Below are 27,383 nucleotides of genomic sequence, written 5' to 3' on the forward strand. Positions count from 1 at the left end.
TCGCACACATGGCAAATTAGAGGTCATCCCTTCCAGTTTAGCGCATGTCTAAGTGCGTGTGCCAGCGATTTTGGTACTAAAACATCGTAAATAACACTGTAACCCCTGGGACGAGGTGTTATAAATAGGACGTGTCAAACCCTGCTCCGGCCAGCCTCTGGTTTCCCCGAAACCCTCTCTTTTCACCCGCCGAGCAGCTCAGCTTCTTTTTAATTTGGCTATCCTGCGGGCTAACCGACTGACGCCTCTCGGCGAGGGCCTCTGTATTTCAACAAGGCCACAAAAGCCCCAGTCCTCGGGCACCCGCGCTTACAAAGCTCTCCAGCCTTTCTGAACTGTTACTTTTTTGGAGCGCAGACTCTACCATCAGCAGAAGAGAAACACCGACTCTGCCAGAACACAGCGGCCAAGTCTCATCTGTCAGAAACCCAGGGGCCAGACTTTCCAGCCACTGGGTGGGCGGGGCCCGACCAAAACAGAGAGAGGAGGAAGAAAGAAAGAAAGAGAGGAGTGTGGGGGAGAGAGGGTTTGAGAGCAAGAGGAAGCTCCCAGATAAACAGACCGCAGCGCCTCAACTCCTAATCACCCTGCGCTTCCGTTTCCAGACTCTATAATTAGAAGGGCCCCGTCCCTTTTTTCTCTCTATTCCCAGTTGACGCAAATGCTTCTTGTGGCTTGGCACCTCGTTTGGGGCGTGGGTTTTCAAGAGTTTACAGGCCCTGGGCCTTCGCTCTCTGGCTTTCTGGTCGCTCTGATACAGCATGAATAGCTAACCGCTGTCTTAATGCACACTTCACTTGGCTCTCTTGCGCCTCCCTCCCTCCAACTCTGATAATCTGCATGACCCCATCGCTCATCCACTCTGGACCTCCCTCATTCCACCTCTTCATCATCTATAAATATAACACTTCTTCACTCAAACACAAGTCTCAAAAATGAAACCTTTCAACTCTGAATGAATGCGCAATTTTTTGTTTTGCACACTGTGTTTTTTTTCTGGTGAGGGAGTGTTTCATCTCCCTCGCACGTGTTGCTGAATCCTTTTAATCTCATGCCATTCCAGGCTCCTCTTTTCACATTTGACATGCCACCCAATAAAGCCTGGCCACTAATTAAAACCTACTGCAGCCTTCACATAAAATATACCATGGGGAAAAACTCAGAGGAAAATTACTAATTACTTTAATATCATTTATGTCTGGGAGTCATCAAAAAGACAGAGGTCTGGAGCTTTTTTTTTTTTTTTAATCTTACACTCTATCAGTGATGCTTTTCCAACATTTTGAGTAACTGCCCCAATGTATGGGTTTGTTTGTAACATCTCAAAAGGCTTCTGGGATGGGTTTTGGGTTGCGCTTGAAAAGCAGTGCGGCGTTTTTCCTAACCGACCAGTTTAGATCTGGGTTTGTTCTGGTGTGGTTTGTTAAGCATGTTGTTTACGGTGATGGCCCATACTCTCTGCAGTTTGAAGAGCTTCAAATAAAATGGGACCAAATGAATGGGCCTGTCAGTGGGGGTTACACTGTGGGCGTGAATCTCACTCACTCACTCACTCACACACACACACACACACACACACACACACACACGGCCATACATGTATGTATGAATACATAGATTTTTTCTTCTGCAGACACTCATCATCTTGTCTGTCCTTAGAGAGGCAAACAACTCGAGCCGAGCTTTTAACCACACACAGCTATCAAACAAGGAAAGGCTGCATCTGATGACACTGAGTAACGATAGCTGGCTTTGTTTAATGGGCTGGTTTGTTTGTTTTAAAGGCACAGTAATTCTGTCATGCTGTCTAGCATGTGTCCTGCAGAGATGGGAATGTTGGCGCTCCTCGTGCAAACTGCTGCAGTGATATACAGTTTGATGTTTTTGGTTGGCCTGTCTTTGTATTAGTGTAGCAGTGTACCGACGGCATCGTTTAAACACTGGCACAGTTTAGAGTATATTTGGTCAACTTTGACAGGGATATAAAGATTTTTGTTTTATGTTTCATATAATAAAAATAACAATCAACATAATAATTAATAATAATAATAATTTTTACTGAAATAAAAAATCACCATGAAAAGATAAAGTACACATTTGTAAGAATTCTATTTTATATTATGGATGATTCTCAAATCATTTGATTATACTGCTTCATGTTTGTTAGGCAAGGCTGGTGAAAGTCTCTGCAAAGAATCTGGCATGTCAAGAGAGCAAACTGTTTACCATTGTAATTATTTTCTCATGATCTATAGAAAATATTATAAAATCTAAAATTCTATGTGATTTTTTGCTCCGGCTATTTAACTATTTGAAATCTGAGAATTTAGAAGAAAACTAAGAAAAGAAAAAAAGGTAAAAACACACACAAAAAAAAAACAACAGCAATAAAAAAAACCAACCAAAAACCATAAAATGGCTCATTTAATTAATTTTTTTTTTGTTTTTTAGTAATTTTCCAGTCTTTTTTCAAACTTATTTTCTGGTCATTTTTATTGTCCCCATTTCCTAATTTCTTGCATTTTGCAGGACATTTTCATGCCAAGTTGCTCAGTGCCTTTTTAGTTGTGTTTGTAAAAGAAATCTGACTAATTTGCTCAGGTTTAAAGGATTAAATGCATGCGAAAGGCGTCTGAATGCAGCACAAGAAAACAGGTTTCACAAGGTTAATATGTCACTTTGGAGATCATCAGAAATTGAGATGTCCCAATTTTCAGTTCCCAACATAGTTCAGGTTCTAAAACAGCACTGTATTTCCCAAAATTCAACTGAAGAGCATGTGTCATTAGAATCCCCCTGCCTGATAAATGCCAATGTCTTTCAAACTCTGTTGACAGATGTTGAAACACAGATCTAATGTCATGAATCCCATCATCAAGGGTCATCGAGACGAGTCGTATAAAAAAATGGTGGGGTGCACCTTCAGTGGTTATTGTGATCTGAGAAGACATTCTTCGTCAGTTTGATGTGGTCATTGCAGCAATTAGGGGGCCCATTAGTATGATCATTTGTCTAGCTTATGAGCATTTCACTTTGATACATCTACCAGAGTTAGCCAAAAGGCGAGTTAATATCTGGTTCCTGGTCTGATGTTACTGACATCTTAATAAAAAATAAGAATAGAATGACTTAAATAGAATACTTACATGCAAAGGAGGATCTCAGTATTGATGCAGACAAATTGTACCAGATATGGCAGCATTAAGGATGATACTAATGAAGCATACAGTACAGAAGCACACGTTAGTGTAAAAGATAAAAACTGCACATATTAACTCAAAGCAGAGTGTCACATAGAAACACAATGGACAGCATGAGCACTGACAGTTTTGATGATGTTAATAATGTTGAGGCTGGCTGTGGGAGGGATTCCTAATGTTGATGACTGTGTGTGTGTTTATTGAAGGAATGCTGCTGGTGACCGCGGACACTCTGGGCCACGATTTTCACGTCTTCCAGATTCTCACCCACCCATGGGCGTCCTCACAGAGCGCTGTTCACCATCTCTACACGCTGCATCGTGGGGAAACTGAGGCCAAGGTCTGAGACACTCTGCAGTCACTGATTTGAAGTAGTTTGAAAATGTCATGAGCATTTACAGTGTAGAGTTCAGCAAGTGTAAACATGCAACTTTTCAAAATACACCACCACACACTCTTAGTTGCTCATAAGTAATGGTTCCAAGACTTTACTGTAGTATAAGCCATGCATTTTTTTTTGTTTGTTTTTTAAAGAAAATCTTGCATAGCCAACCTTTAAAGTAAAAACTTTTCTGTTTCGGCTTAACCTTTAATCTTCATTTTCAGATGTATGTATGTATTGACATACGCGAAAGGGATGTTCACAAGAATGGCACGTCTGTCCTATTCTCATGAATGAGATATGTCAAGAACATTTTTCGATAATTTCTTCAAATTTGGTGCACACATTACTTGGACTCAACAGAGAACTGATTGTGGTGGTCATAGGTCCAAAGTCAAGGCCACTGTGACGTCCTCTGTATCACTCTTGTAAATGTTATATTTCAAAAATACCTTAAGGGAATTTCTACAAATTTGGCACAAACATCTACTTGGATGCTGGCTTTGTTGTAGATGTTGTCACATACGTATGTACACTGTCACCATTTCATACAATTTCATTTAACACAATAGTCCTTAAAGTTCTAGAAAGGTTAAAGCTTAAAAAGTATTTTCAAACATAGCTTGGCTTTTCCTGTGGAGTCACAGTATTATGTGTTCAGAATGCCATTATCAGTGTTTAGTATTATGCAGTGATAAAGGAGGTCAGGTGACATAATGGAAGTATTGAGAGCAAGAAAGTCACATACAGGTGGTGGATGGAACAAACTCAGGACTTTCACCCAGGAGACCAATGTTCATGTCCTGTGTGCAACCAAAAGTCAACTGCGAGTAATGTTAAATACATGACGTGTGTCACATGAAGTGCTTATTCTAAGCCATATTTTAACCTAACCATGTATTCTGCACATCAGCACCTAACAAAGTCAAAGTGGAACCTCACCACACTGCGCCTGATGCTATTGGGCTGTTAATAGGTGATGGTGCTATTCAGAACACATCAATTGCTGTAGCAGGACCCCACTCACCCACATCTATGATGCTGATAACTACTAATGCACATGGGGGCAATGGGGCCCCTATTAGGGTAAATACGTTGCAAAATGTGAGAGCTTGCTGTTGCATGGTCAACATATTTAGCTTCATGGTTACAGCTCTAGCCCATGGGTGTACAGCTAACTATTACTTTGGTGCTAAAGAAAAACTAGTTCTGGGATAATAACTAGGGTCTTCTGTCTATGATTTCAGTTATTTTAAATCTAGAGGAATTGTGGACATTTATACACTATAAACAATGATGTTGAAAAATGTCTCAACGATTGTAGTCACACTGATTATAAAAATATGTGTATCACATCTATGTATATTGCAGAATGCTGCAGTCCGACATTTTCACATTTTCATGTTACGTCACTGGAACAAATCCGGCAGCTGGCAAATATTGGCCCTAACAGCTGTGCTAATGGTTGTGCTAGCTGAGTGAGGAGCTGCTAACGGCTAACTTGCTTCATGGTAAAGTACATCCAATAGCAGGAATCAAATGATGTAAAAACATTAAACATAGAAGCTGCATGCTCTGAACCAGACGGCAACACTCTTTAGTTTTCATATTATCACAGCAGAACAACATCGCTTGACTCCTTTTGTTTTTAGACAACTGACTGCAAGCATTTTGCTTTAAAGCAGCGCAACAAAATACAGATTTCAGAACATACCATGAAGCTCTATGGCTTTGCTCACTTTTTTCCGAGCCCTATAGTCATGTCTCTGTACAGTCCTGATGTTGGGTGGTACACGCTGAGTGTCCGCAGACAGGGACAGACAGTTGCTCTTACATTTCTGATTCTGGATAACATTTGTAGAATCTCAGCTGGATGTCATTGCTGAAAGGCTTATATGACTTAGTGTCATGCATATTCCTCACTCAATTTAACACACTTAAATTTTGCAAATTTTGTATCTTTGCATCATTTGTGTTGCCTGGCGCCTCTCATCTTTGCATTGACTTGACTTCTTGTTTGCTGTGACCACACAATTAGGGTTACAGTATCTTAATTCCATGAGCTGTCGTGTGCTGCTGCATCTATCAACGCTGATGGTGAGCAGGCCAAGCTATAGTGTGAAACATCATATAGTTTTTAGAACACCAGCCTGCAGCTGGCCCAGTAGTAACTGTCACAAGAGAAGACACGTGCCCACATAGATACAAAATACATCTGAATTGTATTTATTAGGGGAAGTATTGAGATGAGCAGGGAAATGGAAATTAATAAGAAATCAGTAATCATTAAAGCCCAAACCAAAATCACCAAGAACTTTATTTATATGTAATTTAGGGCATTACATGCATGATAAAAAGCATCCAAAATGATCAGATATTAGTCTCAATCCAAATTTGAAATCTTGTCATTTTAGTTTTGTCAGAGTTACCTGAACCTGCGTTGATTTGGATGTGGTTATCGCAAATCCATGTCACCTAATTTGGATAAAACCAAATCAAAAGTCACGTGTCAGTTGATACTAATTTAACATACCAAACTGAAATCCTTCAACGCCCCTTTCAATTGGATGCGTTCAAAAATGCTCACTTTGAGTGCCGGAGCGCACTCTGGCACAAACTGGACCCTTGGTAAATTGGGAGCGCTGCTGGAATGTACCGAGCACCGCACTCTGGGAGTGTCAGAGCGCACTCTGGGCACTCTGTCTGGGGAGAAGGAGCAGCAAAGTGCCGAACAGAGTAAATTTGTGATGAACCTAATTGTTTGTTACATTTATGGAGAAATAGGACACTCCTGGCCTTGAACAGTAGTCCTCTCATTTTAGTGCAGAGCGTCAGATTGGCTTTAGGAACACAGCCAGAGTCAGAGGGCTGGAACAGATAGAGCTGTACCACGCCAACTCTGCTTTGCTCCATGGCTGTCATCATGGAGAGGTGAGACAGTTGAGAAAGGTGGGATCCAAGGAGGTGTCAATCAAAATGTGATCTGCCACGCCCACACAGTCTGAAGAAATGCTGTTTTCTTCAAAATGAGCTGTTTGAGCTCAGTTTTCTAATAGTTAGGAACATTTATTTTCACTCAGACTTTTTTAGATACTTGAGATAATGAGATAGTCAACTTTGATATAATATGTGCATATTTACCATATCAAGCTATGTTTCCTGAGGGTTTATTAAACAATGTTAATTCATGATAAATGCAGTCATAACCTTCGGAGCTTGTGCCTCTTCCTGAATGTTTTCAGCCATGACTCTCAGCGACTTTGAAGTGCAAGTTAGAAGTGCTTACTCAACAAAACTACTTCAGGCCTTGTTGGGTTCAGGATTATTGACTGGGAAAACACTCAATCACACACACGCATTTTCACAGCCTGCCTATAGTTAATGTATGACCAAACGGCAGGTCCGCTGACCGGCTGCCCACTGAGTCTGCTTTGATCCAACTTGTTGTAAACACTGAGAGCCGGCCTCAGCCGAGTGCTCGGGCCAGGGGTTATCAGCACACACTGTCACACACACACATGCACACATGCACACGTACACAGTGAGGAGTGATAAAGTCTTCAGTTAGGTGGGTGGAGAGACGCCTTATCTGTCTCCAGCGGCCAAACATGCGGCTGGCTGTCAGTGACCCGAGGCCAGGTAAACAGACCTGCAGCTGATAACAGCTGTTAGGAGCTAAGGAGGAGGGGAGTGGAGATGAGAGTGGAGCTATGGGGCAAACTGGAGAGCGCTAGTCTCTGAGGTTACAGGGGTGCCACTCCATTACTGCTAAACTTTGCAGCCCTGCACAATCTGCTGTGATTGCAGGGATATGGGTTTCCATGTGTGTTACAGTGTGTTTACAGGCTGTTGCTGGTTTTCTGCAGAAACCTTTTTACTTCAACTTCATGTAAATCAGAGACGTGGTCTCTGTAATTTGGGTATGGAAATCCACATGCTTTAGCCTTTCCTTAGCCAGATATCTTCTATAGAATGCTGTTTGCTTTTCTACATACGTATATGGGTAACTGGGTTTCTAATCAACTTTTGAATATGAACACAGGTTGTTTGACAAACACTTGAGGCAAAGAGTCGCTGTGACAGCAGAGCAGCAGGATGAAAGCAAAACGATCACATGTAGCAATATGTCCAGTTGGTTTCGACAGCTCATCTGTCAACATTTTGGAAGTAACATCCCTAATAAACTAATAAAACCAGTAAGTTATGTTTCCATAGTAAGGGGTCAGAGGTTGTTAGACATCTAATTATAGACTTGCAACATCTATATTGAGGTTTTACAGTAACCAGGTTACCACAGTTAAACACATGCAATCCAACCTTTTCTCTCTAAATACCAATTCTGATATGTGGAATCCTGGTACCTCAAATCCTTTTTAAGATAAGTTTAGAAATTTACACCCGTCAAGCACCAAATGCTGGTAGATATTTTTGTTTGGTGAGTAAGTCTTGAGTGGCTATCTGACACACTGCAGGAAAATGTTTGTATCAAAATGGTCATGTCATAAACTATGCTGAGAGTCTGCGCAGTGTTTTGGTGTCAATTGGGGGTGCACGGCTCTGCTGCCCCTAAGCTGCCCCTCTAGTGTCTGTGTCACACATACAAACACACACCTGCTCAGCACAGAAAAGGAGCCTCCTGGTACTGTTTGAGATTTAGCCAGGTTTCAGTAATTCACAGGATATTACAGTTCCTGGTATCCAGTTAGAAGCTGATGCAGCAGAGAGATTGTCCTGTTTATTTTCCAACACCTGTACAGTGGCTAGCAGGATACTAGTTCAGCTAGTGCTCATTCTTCTCCATCTTTTTCTTGATGCTTACTGATGTTTTCAATTGAAAACGCCAACCTGGCTAGCTAGCAGCAAACCAGCTTAAAGTCAGTGGAAGGAGAGTTTATAGACTGGGGAGTTAATGTTCTTATCCTGATAAGCGACTTGCAACCACAAAAAAGCACCGCCATCATTTGCAAATTAGACATAAGAGCCTAAATTCAGCCCAATTTTAGTCAGCCACATAGTTGTCCTTCATTGCTGATCTCAGGAGCATCAGGAGAATCTCAACTAGATCTTAACGCTGATAGGCTACCGCAACAATGCGACACGCACAATTCTCGCTCAAGTTTAAACTTACGCAATTGACACGAATCACGTGTTTTCATGTCCATTGTGTCACGCCCAATGCGTCCATCATGCCACCTTGCATGAATTAGCATCTATTTTCATCTTTGCTTTGACTTTATATGTAAACTTGCCATGAGAAACCCTTGCATCGTGTTTGGTGTGAACACGCTGTTACAGGTTTACCATTGCATATTGGCAGTCTAGTATTAAACAATATTGATCAAATGATTCAACCTGCATCTGCTTTTCTTTCTGTCGTTGGCATACTTATACTCTGTCTCTAATGCAGACATTGGAGTTGTAATCAGGAGAGTGCTTGTCCTCTCTCTAGTCTTATCCCTCTGTCCATCTTTGTCACATGCTTGTCATTCCTTCAGAGTTTTCCTCAGGTGAACAGAGGTGCCTAATCTGTTTCACTGATTTCAAAAACAAGCGTGAATTTGCAATAGCTGTGACCTCATTGCCAAGTTTCAGCTTCACTGGGAAAAAACAGTGGGTGCCCAAGGGTGGAGAAATTTGTGTCGACCAACCAAGCAAGATATAGAGCTACTTGTGGCAGCTAACAAAAAGTCAGAAGCATTACACATGTCTTATTGGCATCTCTCTGACTGCCAAGGATGTCATCAAATAGTGTGTGTAGGAGAACAGGAGGGAGAGCTCTCCAGCCTCTGGAATGTGCAGCCTCCACACCGACACATGCATGTGACTGAATACAGTTACATTCCACCTTTTTAAGATAACATTTGACAACTGTTTGGTATCTGCATGGTTGTCACACTGTGACTGTCTAATCACAGCCACCCTTCAGGTAATCCCCTGCCTGATAAAATGGATTTGACAGTAAAGTCCAGGCACCCATCTACAGTTGGAGCTGTGACAGGTCTATTATGACCAATTACAGTCCACACAAAGTAGCCCTTTCTCATCTCCAAGTCATCCCTAATCAGCCCGAGCAGAGGTCAGGCCTCTTCTTTCACTCATCTTTGTGAAGTAAAGGAACGCTCTGGTATGTGGAGGATGCCCCATTAACTGTCATTGCAGGGTACAATTACCCACTCTGAGCTGGCACAGGATTAGAGAGGCCTGTAGGTACAGAGTGCGCTCCCTGATTAGCTGACCTGCTCTCTGGCTAAAAAGTTCAGCATTCCTCATTGTAACTTTCTCCTGGACTTTTCCTTTCATTTTTCTCCAGTACCATCCACTTTCTCCTGCCTCTGTTTTTGACAGTATGTGGGATGATAGATGTGGTGTCAGCACACTATCGCCTCATCAGTCTACCACCTCACTTGTTTGTCTTTTGACATTTTCTCTATTCCACTCTCCTTTGCTTGCATTGTCTCTTGTAGCCCATCTGTCTGGTTTCCTGCATGTCTAACATGCTCAGGGAGATCTTAACTTCTTAAGCGTCTGCTCCCTGAGACTCAGTCACTGTTTGAGGAGGAAGACTCAGAAAGGATGCTGTCAGCTCTTTCATTTTTTGCTCAGTAATTTATTTCAACAGCAGACTCATTTCACACTGTTCTCTTTGCCAAAATGTGTTCTTTATTCCTCCCACCCTGGTTAACTCTTGTCAAGCACCATCAGACAGATTTGCTTATCTGTGTGACAGTGTTTAATACACTTAATTCTCATTGTGCATATTTCTCTGTGCTGAGTGGTGAAGAAATGAATTAAGTACAGATTTGGCTCTATAATAATAATGATGATAATAATAATAATAATAATAACAATAATAATGATAATAATAACAATAACAATAACAATAATAATAATAATAGTAAGAGTAATAATAATAATAATAATAATAATAATAATTATTATTATTATTATTATTATTATTGTTATTATTATGGAGTTAAAAAACAGAGACCTATGTTGCCACAGTAATATCACTATTCACATATTACACTCCTAACTAAACAGCTGCAATTGATATGTACTGATTTAAAATGTCAAAATATTGTACTTAACTCAGTTTGTGGTATCTTGATATTTACTAAAGTATTCAGTTTTAAGTCATGTTTTTAAGATAAAAATGAAAGACAGCTCACTTGTTTGTTTTTACATACTCAGGCCAACTCAGTGGCACAGACACAGACTCCACAGCTGGCCCAGCACACATACTTTCATTAAGTATTGAAATCTTGTGACACGTCACTGGGATTTAACTGTTAACTCACCTTGTGTTCTTTTCTGATACCAGTGGGCTTTTTATTATTTTGTTTCAAGCTTTAAGGACAGTTTAAGAATGTTTACCTTTTGGATGAATGAGCACAGCAAGTTTTTTTGAATGTGGGGAGGAGAAGCAAAGCCGTGGTGTTCAGAGTGTATTACTTTGTCTCTATAAGTACAGCCGAGGCCAGTATCCCTAGCAACTGCAGCACCAATTTACACAGAGCATCAGCTGCCTGTTCACTGTCAATCACTTTTTTGTGTTGCTTCTTGCCTTTCAGTTTCAGCATAAAAATGTATACGAAGCAGAAAGAGTCTTCATTAACCTTTAGCCTCAAAATTTGTGAAATGAAATGATGTTTGTTTGAGTTATAAATCAGATATCTGTTCTGCATGCTCTCTGTCTCATACTGTCCCCACCCTCTGACCTCTGTGCCTGTCCTCTTTCTGTCTCTGTCCAGGTCCAGGACATGTGTTTCAGTCAGGACAGTCGCTGGGTGGCCATCAGCACCCTCCGCGGCACTACCCATGTATTTCCCGTCAATCCTTACGGTGGTGCACCCTGCGCTCGCACACACATGTCCCCGCGGGTGGTCAACCGGATGTCTCGCTTCCAAAAGAGTGCGGGCCTGGAGGAGATTGAACAGGAGCTGAACAGGGTGGCTGCGTTAGGAGGAGGAGCAGGAGGAGGGGGCATAGCAGGAGGAGGCTGCATCCTGGGAGGAGGAGGAGGCATTGGGGGCCGCTGTAGCCCCATTCCTGGCCTGTCCAGCAGTCCATCGGGGTCTCCATTACACGGTGAGGAGCTTGGGGGGTTAAGGGCTTACTGATGTTGTTGCATATCCAGGATGACTCCTCTGCAAACATCAGCTGGATGTGGGAGGTTACTCGCTAATAGTGCCATACTACATGTTAAGAAGAAACTACAATAATGGTTATGTCCATAACTTTTGAGCAAAATGCACAGTAAATACAGGCCTTACAGAAACTGTTTTTATAAATTTTGCAATCTGATTAGAGCTCAGACAAACAGATAATGCAGCTTAATTTATTTTTTTATTTTTACACCACATCTGATGTTTTCAGCTGAAGCAGAGTATATCTTTTAGATAGTCAACCACCCCTGTATATTTATTTGGGCTGGAGATGTAAAAAATGTACACAGAAGATTGCAAGAACATGAGTATTTCTTTCTCTACCTCTGCCCCCCTTGCTCAGACATTGTTGAACTCAACCAACCTTGAACTCAGCCTTCACATAGATCTCAGCCACACATCTCTAAAATTTTGTGACTGCATCTTGCACAGTTGTGATGCTATCAAGCTGGCAAAATCTGTCCACAGTCAGACAGACAGACAGACAGACACACACACACACAGAGCAGGCAAATGATTCAAATTGGATTCTATGATACTTCCAACTACAATTTGGTGTTTCCATGGACACATTTTGTCATGGTGACATCCGCACGCACGCACGCACGCACACACGCACGCACGCACGCACACACACACCACATCAACTATGTCACAGCTGGTAATCCAAACAAGCTAACAAATACTCTGTTACTCAAGTCCTGTCTTGTAAATTGATCATTACAAATTTGCCAGCAAACGTGTGTGTGATGTGATTTTTGACACATTGTGCAGACACACACAGCAGCAGCAGTCATTTGGAGCAGTGTGTCTGGCCTCCTCAACACTCAAATCCAATATTCACTCTCCTTTCAGTTGTATTTTGATCACCAGCTCTTGAGAAGTAGCTTTCCTCTGATCTGCAACATGTTTGTTATAGCTGAGGTGAGGCCAGGTCTATAAACATGAAAGTCTGTCTGTGAGTAAGTCTTGGTGTTTTCCCATTAGTCGTTGCTCTTCAGAAATAAATCGGCGCTGACAGAGCATGGATGTGTTAAGAGACAGAGCTGTGGATGCTGACAATACTGTGGTACTGTATTCCTCATGTTCTGTACCACTGTGGCATGGTGGAGTTAGAAAACTAGCTAGCTAACTAGCCAGCCACCTGCTGGTGAGGTGTCAGTTTTGGACAGAGAAGAGAGAGGATCACCACATCACTTTGTTTGGGGAACAGCTGTGTCTGAGCCTTAGCACCATTATGAGGAGAAGGTGGAAATAGGACAATGATTGAACCTGAAGTGAATATTATGTGTTGCAGTGTCAGAACAGGTGCAGCCACAATGACAGAATTCTCCTTTTGGTAACCGGGTGGAGGATTTTTCCCAAACTGCCAATATCAGCAGGTCTGATAGTGTCTGAGGGCTGTGCAGCCTCCACCAGTTACATTGGGATGCTGGAGAGGTGAGAGGAAGATTGTGTTTCAGAGAGAGAAAAGGAGCTCCAGAGAAAGCAGGTCCTCTCTGCTGTGACTGTGTTCAGGTCAGGGCCGGTTCTCTTGGGGCAGGTCAGTAAGAGATGTTGGTGGGTAATATGAGTTATGCGTATGACGTGTGTGCTGAATTGTTTCATGTTTTTCTCCAAAGCTTTTTGATAAATAAGCTCAATATGATACTCAACTTACAGCCAGTGGTCCAAATCTGGTCCCCCATAGGGTGCCGGGTGGCCCCCCAACCTTTTTCAATCACAATAAAAATAAATTGATTCACATTTGGGATTAGTTTTGTACTTCTAGTATACAAAAGGTGCCAGAGTGCATAAAATAGCATCAAAAAAGTGCTTCTTTAAAAAATAGTGCCAGTGGAGGATCCCCTGCACCCCTTGACAGAGGTCATAGCTAAGATCTGAATGTCCCAAAATCTATAAGTCCAAGACATGTCCTAAAATCAGAGAAATGTCCTAAAATTGTAGAGATGTCCTAAATCCTAGAAATGCCCTAAAATCACAGAAACGTCCATGTGTTTACAATACATTTTTAGGTTAGACTGCAACAACGGGTGACAGGTCATGCCAGCTCTGTAAAACCACTAAAAAGTCCTTGGTTGCAGGGAGCTTCTTATGCAAATTAAAAGTCCTATTTTCAAATAAAAAGCCCTTTAGCGTTTTTGTACACGATCCTGCCATATACCAGGTTTTGGGTCTTGTTGTTAGAAGAGGTTGCCTGCTGAGGCTGATGAGAGCTGAATCTTTCATTGAATGTGCACGTTGCTTTAGGCGACAGATTGCCACAGTTGTGTCCAGTTGTGTGTGTGTGTGTGTGTGTGTGTGTGTGTGTGTGTGTGTGTGTGTGTGTGTGTGTGTGTGTGTGTGTGTGTTTCCAGTGAGTGGTCATCTCAGTAGCTCTTTTCCTGGGACTGTGTTCGGTCTGTCACAACCTTGTGTACCTTGTTTGTCAAACAGCAGTGCAAGCTGCTCACACTGTCTGTGTGTCCCTAGTTGACATAGATACACACTGATAAACACACTTTTTGTGTCAGCTGTACTGCCTGACCCCACCAGTGTTAGTGTAAAATATCACAGTTCTCATCAGGTATGGATTTCCAAGAATATCTCTGAGCTTTGATGGTTGAACTGCAGCCAGGCTGAGGTCAGCAACCTGATAAACACTTCAGAGAAGCAAATGACTGGGAATTCACCAGTGTGCTATTTTACTTAATATAGTACAATCTGTTTTCAATATCTTTAATTGCTCATTGTGCTGATGGTGGACAGCCAGATCTCTAACCCTCTAAAATACTCAAACAGTTGAGGATCAGGTGGCATTTAGAGCATGGCTGTCCAGAGTGTCATTGAAAATCAAGTCGTCATCTTTATTTATATAGCACATTTGAACAAAATACAGCAAGACATGCATATTTAAATGCTTTTTGAAAACCTTTTTTTTTAAAAGAAGAAACAACAATAGTAATAGTAAGAAATACAAATTGTTCAATCTCTGCCCACCCACCCACCAACATAGCAAACCCGCCCGCACATACCCAAAAAAAGAGAGACAGACAAATGGTAAATGGACTGTACTTGTATAGCACTTTTCTAGTCTTATTGACCACACAAAGGTTACATTACACTGTCACTTTTGCCCATTCACACACACAAAGTGCCACCTGCTACTCCATTTGGGGTTCAGAATCTTGTCCAAGGATACTTTGACATGTTGCCCAGAGGAGCTGGGGACCGCTGACCTTCCGATTAGAGGACGACCCGCTCTATCTCTGAGCCACAGTCCCCCAATAGAGAGACAGACAGACAGATAGATGGACAGAGTGATAGACAAAGGGATGGAAGTACGAGCTAACCATTGGCCTGAGAGAGCGGGCAGGCCTTAACCTTGCGTTTAAAAATCAAAGTCATTGAATTGTAAATTCAAGATCGTGGAGGAAATAGTTGAATATATTTAACAGGAGATCTGCTCCCCTGAAATCTTTCTGTTGTACCTCAAGATAATTTTGCTAACTGAAGTCAAAGTTTCTAAACCAGGTACAACACGTGCCCCCTGTGATGTCAGAGGTCAGGAAATGGTCATGCCAATCAGAGGCTGCGGTACAGTCACATTACACATCTCAGTCCAGTTCCAGGACACCACTATCAACGGCACTGATGACATCAATGAACTCAGTCGATAAAAACTGAAATAACAAACAGCTTGATTGAAAAAAAAGTTGATACAGCAAAACATGATAATGTAGTTTTTTTATTCGGCTTATATGGTATGTCGACTTGATAGGGATGTTTACACTACACTGATACATGGCGTGTCATGTTAGTGGGCAGCTTTTTAAAGACATGTTTCAGCTCACTGTTTAACTGTAATATGAAATTGCCAGCCGCCATTGTTTCACACAGATGAGTCCACATGACGTCACCCACCAGCAGGAGCATTTGAAGGTGTGATATGACACGATGCATTCTGGTAGTCATACATTTTTATAGGTTATGCCTTTTGCATTAACATCACACGGATCAGGATAGAAGAAGAAAGTTTAAATTTTTTTTTCAACATTTAAGTAGACTGTGACTTTTAACTTGACGTTACATAAACATTTGGGTAAAAAATTGTCCCTAAGCTTGAGCAGTTCATGTCAGTTCATGATTTTGTTTTCTTTGATTTCAGTTATTCTAAAATTGGTCTTAAATTTAATTCTGAGTGGCATTGCAAAAATCTTTTTAGTCTAAAATCCAACTTTACTGAAGCTGTAGGATCTGTTTAGGTTAACAGCATTTTGGATCAAGTTTAGCTGGTTCTTTGTCCGATCTGCAGCGAATGACCCACCTCTTTAATATCTGTTGTTATTGTCGGCTATGATGGGCAGTGTTGCAAATCGAGCAGGACTTACGACAAGATTGAAGTTACTGGAATTTAGCTTTAGTGTGATGAAGTATCTGTATGTGTGAGGTATGTATTGAATACACTGGATTAAACAGAGATTCTCTGGTTATTTTTCTAAAAACAGTTAAAAGTATCACAAGATAAACTCATTGAGTGCCAGCCCTATTATATAATGGAAAGTGGCTTCTGCCAGCTTTTGTGGCCATTTTGAGTCGTCTTTCAAGACCCACAGAATATTTTGTACAAAGACTCTGAAAACACAGAATAGCTCAAATGAAAGAAGACAGTCTCTTTTTCATCATGGAAAAAAAACGTTTGTTTGCACCTTGTTCCATTCTTGATTTATCTGAAGTTGAATAGAGGCTAGTTTCATCAAAAAGACCACTTTTTTTCTAGAAAGCTGAGAAAAATGCATTTTCGTGAAAGGGAGTCTGTCAAGCAAAACAGTGATTTGAATGTTATAATTTTGCCTTCAATGACATAAAAGACATCTGAAATTACAAATTTTATTTTATTGTAAAATAGATATGCAGAGTACAACACAATGCAACAAATCATGGCCCCAGTTCACAGAGAGAAAACCCACAAAATAGAACCCGAGTCCTACTCCATTATTCCTACCTGCAGTATTCGGGTGACCGGGCCTGTTTTGAACACTCTAATTTTTTCAAATTAAATGCTTAAATTAAATGGGGGGGACTGCTGGCGAAAAAAAATTACACACAGGGAGCGTGAGAGCGATGTCAATGGCACCCAATGAGTTAAACTGTTCATTATAAAATGACTCATACTGTGATAGAAAGTTGTACCCATGTCATGTATCCCTCCGTTCCAAGTGCAGTCTTTTGTCTCAGTCTTCATATGAGCCAGAGTAAGCGACAGATGTTGGGACTGTGAGGTCAGGGTCAAGTTATATTGTTATCTGCCTGCCCCACAACTCATACTGCACCTCCAGCCACACACAAAAACACACATATATACACTCTCTCACTTGTAAGATGACGCCTTTGCTTCCCCTGTTCTTCTTGTCTTCCTTGTCTAGATACACACACACACACACACACACACACACACACACACACACACACACACACACACACACACACATTCCTCCGCACTGTGAAAAATAGGCCATCAAACATTAAAAGGATGTCTGACTTTGGAGAGTCACCGCTCGGCTGCGATGAGAGACAGACAGGGACAGAAACATCAAAGTGGGGTAGGAGGTGAAAGTGAGTGGACAAAGTAATGAGGTGCAATTGAGGAGAATGAAAGAGAGATAGAACAGGGGGAATACAGGAGGAGGAGCGTCAGACAGAGGGAGAGAAAGAAAGATAAGTCTGTAGTAGCAGCAGCGCTGAAAGCCGGGGTCTCTGGGAGCACGGTCGTAAATCACACTTTTGTTTCAAAGGAGAACATTAGGGCCACCTGTCAACAATTAGTCCTCACAGTGATACCTTATTGAGTGTGTGTGCGTGTGTGTATGTGTACGTTTGAGGAAGATAAACTATCAACAGAAATAATCATTTTCTTATGGTAAAATAGAGAAACGGAACAGGTCAGCTTTAAAGAGTTTTAAGTGGGGTTGCATTGAGGCATTTGCTGGACCCTTCAAAAGAAATTGAAGGTTTTCATATTCATAATTTACACTGTATTATGTAGCCCACAGGAAACAAGTCATGTTTCACTCAGAGCTACAAGTCACTTACTTTGCTTTGTGTACTTATAGTTTTGCAGTTCATGTGGTCTAACACTTTCAAAGCACACATTTAAAATGTCCTTTTCTGCTTAATGTAAAATATGTGACATGTATTTTCTGACATGGGAAGTATGTGATTGATATGATAATAGCTTATTTGCAATTACTTTGAAAGTGAGTGGTTTTTGAATGTGTTAAGCAGATTTTTGGTAAAAGAAAATGCCAAATAGTGGTTAATGCATTTCTTTTGTTCTTTTAAAATATGTTTAAAATTTTCAAGGACAAAAACACCCACTGTGTCCTCTATATAAATGTGTGCATGCACACACTTAAAGGACACGCATCCTACTCTGATGGTGTGTTTCACACTGGCTAAAGAGGAGCGCTGTTAGTGATGTTTGAGAGCTGAAAAATCAGATGAGGATATATTGGCAAACAGTACTTTGACTGATATATCATAGTGCTTTATTGGAAAAATAGATTTAAAATCTTATTTAGAAAAGTTAAGACAAATGAGTAAAGTAAATAAAAGTAATCTAATGCAAATTATGTTAAAAATAGGGTCAAATGAAATGTTTTTCTTGCCCTTTTTTGCAGTGCAGCCATTCTTAATGTAACTGTCACAGCAGCAGAGGTTATGCACTATTTTTTTCTGGGGGGGGTTAAGTTGATAATAAATTAGACTTGTCACACAAGCTCTTGCACCAAACATGATAATCATCATCCTCAGGAGCAGCATATAATAACATGATGCAAACCACCAAATGCCAAAAGTGCATATCACAGGTCATTATGAGTTCAGCAGTGAGATCTTTGTGGGCCGAGGTCATGTACAGCAGGTCTGTGTGTGTCTGTCATTTGGAAAACATTGTCTCCGAGGCATCCTGCCATATGGACATTACCAGATCCAGCTCCCCCAGCGTTGATAAAAACTCCATAATTTGCGCACTTTCCACATGCAATCACATTGAGTCCCATTTGCTTTTGTGTTTGCTTTCCGGGTGTTTTTGTGAGGTGGGTGTCAATTTTGGGCAGTGGAAGCAGTTTTGTGAGGCTGGCAGAAAGTAGCAGGGTGAGGCAAGCCGGGGCTGGGACACCTAGCCACAACAGCTGCTCTGTGATTGTCGCCAGCGAGGACAGCGTTGATTTTTGGGAAGGAACTGTAGAAAAGTACACATCCGTCTCAAAGCTGCCAGCCCAGGCCACCAGCAGGCCTAAAAATAGAGGCTGCAATTGGCCGTCTTCTTGTCACTGTTAAAATCTGGAATGGCTATTTACGGCCCTGTATGCAGTGCATTTTCTCTCTCCCCCCCTTTTTTTCCAAAGCCTTCCCTCTGTGTGATCGATGTATTGTCATTTGAGGTGATGACCTATAATGTGAGCGTCCCACGCTGTAAAGCGCGGTTTGTCTGCGGCCCAGCGCATACAAGGCTTGATTAGTAAGTGCAGTTTCTGTGCACAGGGCAGAGGTTATTGAGGCTGTAGCAGGCATATGGCAGCCACTGCACACTTTTATTATTCACATGTTTTTTACATCCAAACAGTGTGCTGTAGAGTACAGCACTGTGCACTGCAAAAAGGCTTTCATCACTATAACTACAACTTCAAATGTAATATTCACAGAAATTTGCAAATATTTGTCTGTGAGCCAACGCAGTTTACATACTGTACAGAGTTTTTCCACACTGGGCAGAAGCCATGGTGTCCGATCGCTGGCCATCTTTCCACCTTCCCTTCATTTTCTCTGCTACAGATCTGAGACTCTTAATCTGCTGGCTTACGTGACTCATATGTGACTACATGCTGTGGAATCTTGGAGCACCATGGCTATACTGAACATCGTTGGCATGCAAATCTCCTCGAACATCAGCTAATGTTAGAAACACCTAATTATTAGGGGTGTTACAGTTCTGAGGCCGCAACCAAAACCTTTGAAACGAACAGCTAGTCTCATGTTGCTGTTCTGTTTTTTTGTGTCTTAGTCTCTTTGAGTACCATTACGCACCTACTAGTAATGCTAATTAGAAAAGGTTGCATGATTTAGAAATGGCAGAAAAAGGATTTCTGGACATGAAAACAAATATAATTCCAAGATCGCCTTTCCAAGTTGACTAAAAGTGAAATGGGCAACACAAACATGGCCTCAGACCCTCAGAATCTGAGGCAAAATCATAGCCATATCAGTTTTCAAGTGTATTGATGAGCTTATTGTGTTAATTACTGTAATTGCTAAAGATGCAACTTTTAGCAACCAAGTTCCATCTGGTAGGCCTATGTTCATGTTCATAGGAAACAACATTTTTGGGTTTAGTATAGGCTATGTAGGAGTTTCCAGTGGATATTTTTTATTTATTTTATTTATAATTCTGTGTTCACACTTTTTTGTGGAGCATTGTACTTTGCCCTTGGGTGCCGCAGTTGAAGATGAAGTTTTATCTGCTGATGAGGGGTCAGTTTTTCTACTTTCAGAATGTAATATGTGAAACTGGTCAGCATTGGCCTTTTCGGCGACACTCTCATGACAGTTATGACTTGGCGTGCATTTTCTAACATGTGTGGGTGTGTTTGGTGTGTATACACAGCTCTGCTCGTACACTTCCCAACCATAAAACGTCAACACGAGGCTATTAGTCAGAGCAACAGATTTGTTTCCTCAGCGAGCAGAAGCCATGGTGGTCCGATCACTGGCCATCTGGGGCCTGGCGCTGGTTCACAGAGAGAGGGGGAGGCAGAAAACAAGGTGTGACGGGAAACTGTTAATTCACTTGTTGATAAAGGGACACTTCCTTTCTGCTATTAGAGGCTGACGGCTTGCTTATTTGGGTTTGGACTTTTGTTTTATCTCGCCTCCCTCCTCCCCCAGCGCTCCCCTTCATCAGTCATCGTCCTGTGGTGAAAAACACCAACTCTCTGCTGAGCTCCATGCCAAGGAAACATTACCTCATAACTGCTGGTGTGTGACACGTATGTACACGACCTCAGTGTGACCCTGTTTTTGACGGTGTTGGTGCTGTAAGTTAAACAGTTACAGAGCACAGTTGAATATGTCAGAAGCTGTGTTTCACACAGATAGGAGATGGATTTCACAGAGCAAGTTAGCATGTTAAAACGTGTAAACAGTATGAAACAGTGAGATAGATGACTTATCCAGATTCCAGTCAGCATGATGAGCTGTCTGCCTTGGATCAGTGTTCAGCCCGAGAGTCAGCTAACCAGCATCCGTAAAGCCACCACAGGCCCACAAGTTTTGGTTTTTATTTCAACTTTGCTCTTTCATTTTATCTTTTTTTTCCACCCTTTACTTCTTTATCCCATTGTAGTTGCTATGATGTTGCTAGTCTCTAGCCTCAGCCAGGTAGCCACAGTCAGCACTGAGCATGCCTGTAACTGACGCAACATCGAACCCAAAACTGGAGTCGGCATTAGGGAATAAAGTCAAACAATCAAATTTAGGCAGATTTTGTGATACAATCAATTTACAGCTAACAGCTACTAAATGGACTGTTGTGAGAATGTTGGTCAACAATTGAATTTCAGATTAGTTTAGTCTTTTAAGTTTTATTTATTTATCTTTTTTATTTTCCCACAGTTTAAAATTCTCAAATGACCAAAAAAAAAAAAGAAAAAAGCACAGTATACAGTGCAGGGAGAGGCAGAAAAATAAGTGGGATTATTTGAAGCCTCCACCCAAAAAAGGTGAAAATTTCACAATATTATAAGAAACACAAATGTAAACACAGTAATTGAAATGACAACATAAAAATGATGGGAAACTTACAGCGAGAAATACATATATGATAACAATAACAGTAATTAAAAAGTAATTCAAAGTAGAGAAATGTGAATGTGGAAAAAAATCTCTGTAAGCATGTGTGTAGAGGAGCTGTGTGTGAGTGTGTGCAGGTCTTTCTGCAGGACATTGGTTAATAAAATCAGTTCTTAAAAATAGCAGAGATGTCACTGTGAGATAAAACAATCAGAAATACATGGAGAACAATTTTTATATTAAATGGTCTTTTTAAAATGTTTTATAGCCTTTTAAAGAGGAACAGTTTTTCGGCAGGTGGGAAGAGCCATTGCATAAGAAATTTCAGAGATGAAAAACTGACGAGCTGATTTAGAATGAACCTGTGAATTTTCTTAAAAGTGTATTATGGGTATACTAACCGCTGTTTCTGGCTCATCCAAAAAATTAAAGATCTACTCCATTACTTTGATGCAGGGATGATGTAAAATGACATAAAGCATTCTCTCTCATGGATTTGTAACAAGCAAATCTATCGTCGTCCCAAGTATTTTTACTGAAGTTCTGTTAGCATGCACACATTTGAATTTCTGCTGAGGGTCATAACAACCAGACATATATTAACCCTTTGAAACCTGGATGGACATCACCTCTCTGGTGCTAGTTTCAGACACCTTTTACAAGTATTTAACCATTTTAACTCTGAGATAATTGGTTTGATTTCTTTCAAAAAATGGAAAAAAAGTTTCTGAGCAACTTGGTGTGAAATGTCTTGCATACTTCAAGAAATTAGTAGATTTTGAAAAATATTTTTAAAATTAGGGCAAAATGTCCTGAAAGCCTCATTCTGATTAGCATTATTACATATTTAAAATTATTTCACAGATTTATTGTCGTTTTAAGCTTTTTTTAGGTCACTTTCTTGATTTAAGTTTTCCTTTTGTATTGTTTTGTACTGCACCTTTTTTTTCATTTGAAGTTTCTTTGCTTATTTTCAGGTAATTTTCTTGTACTTTTTAACTAGTTTCTTGCTATTTTTTGGGTAATTTCTTCTCAAATTGGTAGTTGCCTTCTTCCCATGATTTTGAAAGAACTCTAGCCAATTTGCCCAGCTTTCAAAGAGATAAAGGAATAGCTGCCACGATATAAATGCAATAGAAAAAAACCTGTTTGTTTACAAACAAACCATAACGTAAACATTGTCTCACAACATACATCAAAGCGCCCAATGTGACCCAGAAAGGTCCTGAAGTCATCAGAGCGCTCGGCTACATGGAGGAATTTGTATTTATTTTCCCAGCTGTAGCTTTAGATTTCTCTTGTGACTGTACTTTCCATTGTTTCTATTTTCCGTTGATAATTACTCCTCCACATCTGTCAGAGAAAGTCGTTGTTGTTGTGCTCAGGTTTGATATCTTTTGATGTTCAAATGCATTTTTAGTGAACCTCAGACCACTGAGGTGACATGTTAGAGTGAGAACACTAACATGCTCAGGTTGTCCGGGCTAAACAAAGTGAGTATTTTCTCCACATTTGTGTTGTGTATCCCTCAATCCAGGAGAGATCATAGTCTGCAGGGTCCAAGTTTTTGACCCTTTGTGTTGTCTGACATGCATCTGTACTGCAGAAAAACACAGGCGTGCATATGCTGCTACTGCCGGCTATACGCTAGACTTTATTATCTGACAACAGCACTGCTTTCTATTGTTTTTCCGTGGACAGCTGTATTGTGCTGCTGTGTGTCTCGGTGGGATGCTACAAATAAACAGAAACAGTGAAAGAACATATTAAAAATATAAGAGCACAAGCTCATGCAAGTGTCTTACTACAGTGACCCAAAGTTGTGGAGTTGTACAGTAGGGCTTGCAGGCAGCCCTGTGCTGCAGTACTGCAGCTGTCCTCGTTGTGGCGCTGTGTGGTCAGGATTCCCAGCACCGTGCAGAGGGAGGAGCAGAGCAGCAGGCCCTGTGAACACACAGGAAAAGACTTGAAAAGCTTGAGTTGTGCTGCAAGGGTTTTGCTTTGATACAAATCTAACAACAAAGAAAGAGCGGAGCAATTTCTCCGGCTTTTTTAAATGAATGGTCACTTCCTCCACCTAAAACAACTCGCAGCTCTCCTTCGGAGTGAATTTTTTGTTAAAGAGGCAGTCTGAACACTTTACAGTTGAATGTAGAGAACTGTAATCTTTTATTTATTGTCTTTAGGTGATGGTGGAGGAGGTCAGGACTTTGTTTCTTTTGATGTTATATTTGACTTTTTTTCTTATTTTTACAACTACTATGAAAATGTTGATTTTTTTTTTCTGAGCATTGTTTGGTTCTCATAATTCATAAATCTTTTGGAAATATTCGAACCCAATATCATACTCAGAGTCTTCTGTATAAATCTTTATAATTTAACCTAAAAAAATGTTTGTCTGTAGGAAACAGGAAATGACAAAGAGCTTTTTAAAGGGAACAGATGCTCTTTTAAAAGCATTTTCCCCCAACCTGCCATACAGTCAAGAGGATTAGGCTTTTTACAGTACTCAGTACATCTGATTTAACAGTTGTGTGCCATCAAAGGTAAGCTAGTGTTAGCGGTTTGTATTTGTTGCAGGCTCCGTCGGCAGGCTTCTCCCTGTGGTCGGCAGAGAAGCCAGAGCCCAGCTCGGCATGAGTCAATAAACGGAGAGCTCAGCGCAAAACCACACTGCAATCGAACAAGCTGTTTACTCTGAAAATTAGCCTTCCCCTGTACTTTTAGGGCTTTTAAAGCGACCAAAAATACACAGTGCGAGGAATATGTATCTTGGCCAGCATTCGGACTCCGCCAGAGACCTCTGTCCTTTTTTTGCGAACTCTAATAACTCAATCTCCACAACCACTAAACCCTCTTATCACTGGGTGCCTGCCACTGCACTCATCATTATTTGATTTGCAAAATTGGAAGGTAGAGATAAAGAAATAAAGCTGGCTTGCCATTACACACAGAAGGCACTTGTGGCTTCCAGCTTATTGCCTACCATGTGAAAAGTGTACGCTCTGTAAAGCCAAAGCCGCCATTGTAACTGAATCAATAGGTTTTACATCCCACCCTTGTCCTGCTGCAGTGTGTGGATCCGTCAGTCTTTGTTTCATTTTTCCTCTCTCATGTATGTTGTGCGTTTCTGTGAAGCTTCATGTCAGGAGTGTTGTATCTGACACCATGTTGAGTCTTAACAGGTCTGTTAGCAAGTTATGGAACCTAATTGGTTACAGCAAACAGTTCATACTAAACATAATCAAAATATCACCTGATTTTAATACTGAAACTGAACACAGGCATGAAATTTCTCAGAATAGTCTCGTCAAAAAATCACTTGATTCTCAATATTTGAGACTATTTTAATACTTATTTTGTGCAGACTTCTATCAGCTGCCCGCTCCCACTCTTATTGTTTGTGATTTGCTGCAGTCAGTCTGCTGTTCTTTGCTCCTAACTGAAAAAAGAAAAGTCACTGTGATGTTACAGCCTTTTTATTTTTATCATTTCATTAAGATTTTAACTTGTGCGCCCTCAATTACAGTTTTCCTTGTGGAATTAGAAATGGTTTTAAGTGTCAGTATTTTCCAGGATCATGACACAACACGCAGAATGAAACATTTTCTACATGTTTGTTCTACATTGTAAGGCAGTGAGTGGTCTGTTACAGTCACCAGCACACATATTGGGATGAGGATTAAATGATGAAAAAATCATTTAGTCTTAATTTAAACTGAAAACATTTTTGTTCATTCGTTAAAGAATAAATGTAGAATTGTCTTAGTAAATGCAGTCAGCCATATGCACTGTCCACTGGTAGTATCTGAGCATTTCTTTATAGATTTACATTTCTTTAAAAGGAAAACATCTACAATCCTTGAAAGAAACCTGGTCCTTTACTTTTAACCCCTTGTTTACTCGTATCATGTGTGAAGTGTTTTTTATATGCCATTCAATTAGACCTGGATGCTGTCAAAACGCTGCTAGCTAAATTTAGATCACAGTGGCCGTGCAGTTTTAACCGCTATTCAAACTGAATCAGTCTGATGTATACATGCCACCACAGTGTGGATGTCGGAGGTGTGTGTGTGTGTGTGTATGTGTGTGTGTGGAGCAGGAGAGGCCCGGGATGTTTGATTCTTAATGCAGATGAGAGAAGATGGGCTGCTGTAATAAAATAATTAACATAATATCAATCTCATTAAAGAAAAGAATGAAGTGAAGTCTGCAGGATGATCACTGTTAGTCGCCATTAACATCTGATGATCAAGATGGAAATGTTGGATTTTTCGGTTTGGCCGCATCATTTTTAGTTGCTATAAAGACAGCGGAGACGTCTCATTATCTCCTCTCCCAGTCCTCTATTGTTTGCTCTCTTTTGGGGCGCTGGGCTATAGAAGGAGAAGCATTTAGAGGCAGACAGAGTGATGGATGCAGCCAGTCTCTCTGTGATCGGGAGCACACACTCATCTGTTTGTTATCACAAATAATGAGGAAGGTCATTTTGACTGAGAGGAAAAAAGTAGGAAATACCAATATTTTCTGTTTTATAGAAAATATTGTGTACAGGCAATGTGCATTTAATTCCCTGTGTTTTGTGTTGGTCAAGAAAAAATGATTAAATTTAGATTTTTCTTTCTTTCTTTCTAAATAAATTGCTTGAATTAAGATTAAGATTAGAAAAAAGAGTGTTGAATCGGATTATTTTCAACTACTGTCATTGCACAGCCCAGGTACTGAGACAACAAAATGCAACTAACCAAAGGTGCAGACCTCTGTAAAGTACAGAGTAATGTGCAGAGTATATACAGAATCATCAGTAATGTAAGATAATATCAAATATTTGTAATGAACAGTAAGGCTTGGATATGGATACACTGTATAAAGTATGAAAGTGTGAAGCTGTTAAAGTGAGCAGATAGAAGTAAAAAAACAAACAGATTAAGTACAGGTTTGAGTAAGAAGAATGGTCCAAGAAACCAAAAGAAAAAAAAGAGAGAAAAAATTACTGCAGTCCTCAAATCTTTTTGTTGCTGTTTTAACCATGTAAAACAACCCCCCCCCCCCAAAAAAAAAACTGCTGTATTACTAAAAAACATTTTAAAAAACATGTATTTTAATAAATATGAATAGCATAACAACAACAACAGCAACAACAACAAAACCAATAATAATAATAATAATAATAATAATAATAATAATAATAATAATAATAATAATAATAATAATAATAATAATAATAATGACTAAATAAAAAAGGATATGTATTTGTCCAGTTGGACATATATTGTTGTTGTATGTAAAGGTGTTCAAACATGTCTATCAACATCAAAATTAAAATAACAAAAAGAATGAAAACAATTTCACACTGCTTCGCTTACTGCTGGAATATTCCTAAGGTGATGTATATTTATTTTGATATGACATTTTTGGCTGCCCTGCCTTCGTCAGGTATAGGATGACAAAATTAATGAAAAAAGACCTGCTGTTATTCAGCTCACATTTTGCATCCTGCCTGCGTTCAGGTCACAGAATTAACACGAGTTAGAGGGGAAGGAAAGTGGTTCTTGTTTTTTATAGTGTTAAAAATTAACCCAATGAAAGATCCTTTTCTTCACATTCCACATGCTTTTCTCCTTACACAGAATTTTTCTTTTCCTTTTATCATCCACATTCTGAAAATATTATATAATAATAATGAACCCAAATCGGACTTTTCTGTGGTGAACTAAAATTTAAAGCTGTTAGCCAGTTTCTCCATATCTCATACTTGTTATTTATTTTCTGATTTTAAAAATTTAAAGTTCCCACATAAAAAACCCA

The 27,383-nt window shown here is 40.3% G+C and overlaps 1 protein-coding gene across 4 annotated transcripts in view; it reads left to right on the forward strand.

Moving 5' to 3' along the window:
* bcas3 (BCAS3 microtubule associated cell migration factor) overlaps window positions 1-27,383 on the forward strand; it is a 479,979-nt gene that overhangs the window by 84,992 nt on the left and 367,604 nt on the right. For all 4 annotated transcript variants that reach the window (XM_088079374.1, XM_088079375.1, XM_088079376.1 and 1 more), the window contains exons 14-15: window positions 3,407-3,540; window positions 11,334-11,670. In XM_088079374.1, coding sequence (XP_087935500.1) covers window positions 3,407-3,540; window positions 11,334-11,670 — 471 coding nt within the window. The remainder of the gene's footprint in view (window positions 1-3,406; window positions 3,541-11,333; window positions 11,671-27,383) is intronic.

Source organism: Plectropomus leopardus, chromosome 6, assembly GCF_026936395.1.
Source record: "Plectropomus leopardus strain MGB_pleo_1.0 chromosome 6, ASM2693639v1, whole genome shotgun sequence".
Taxonomy (NCBI): domain Eukaryota; kingdom Metazoa; phylum Chordata; class Actinopteri; order Perciformes; family Serranidae; genus Plectropomus; species Plectropomus leopardus.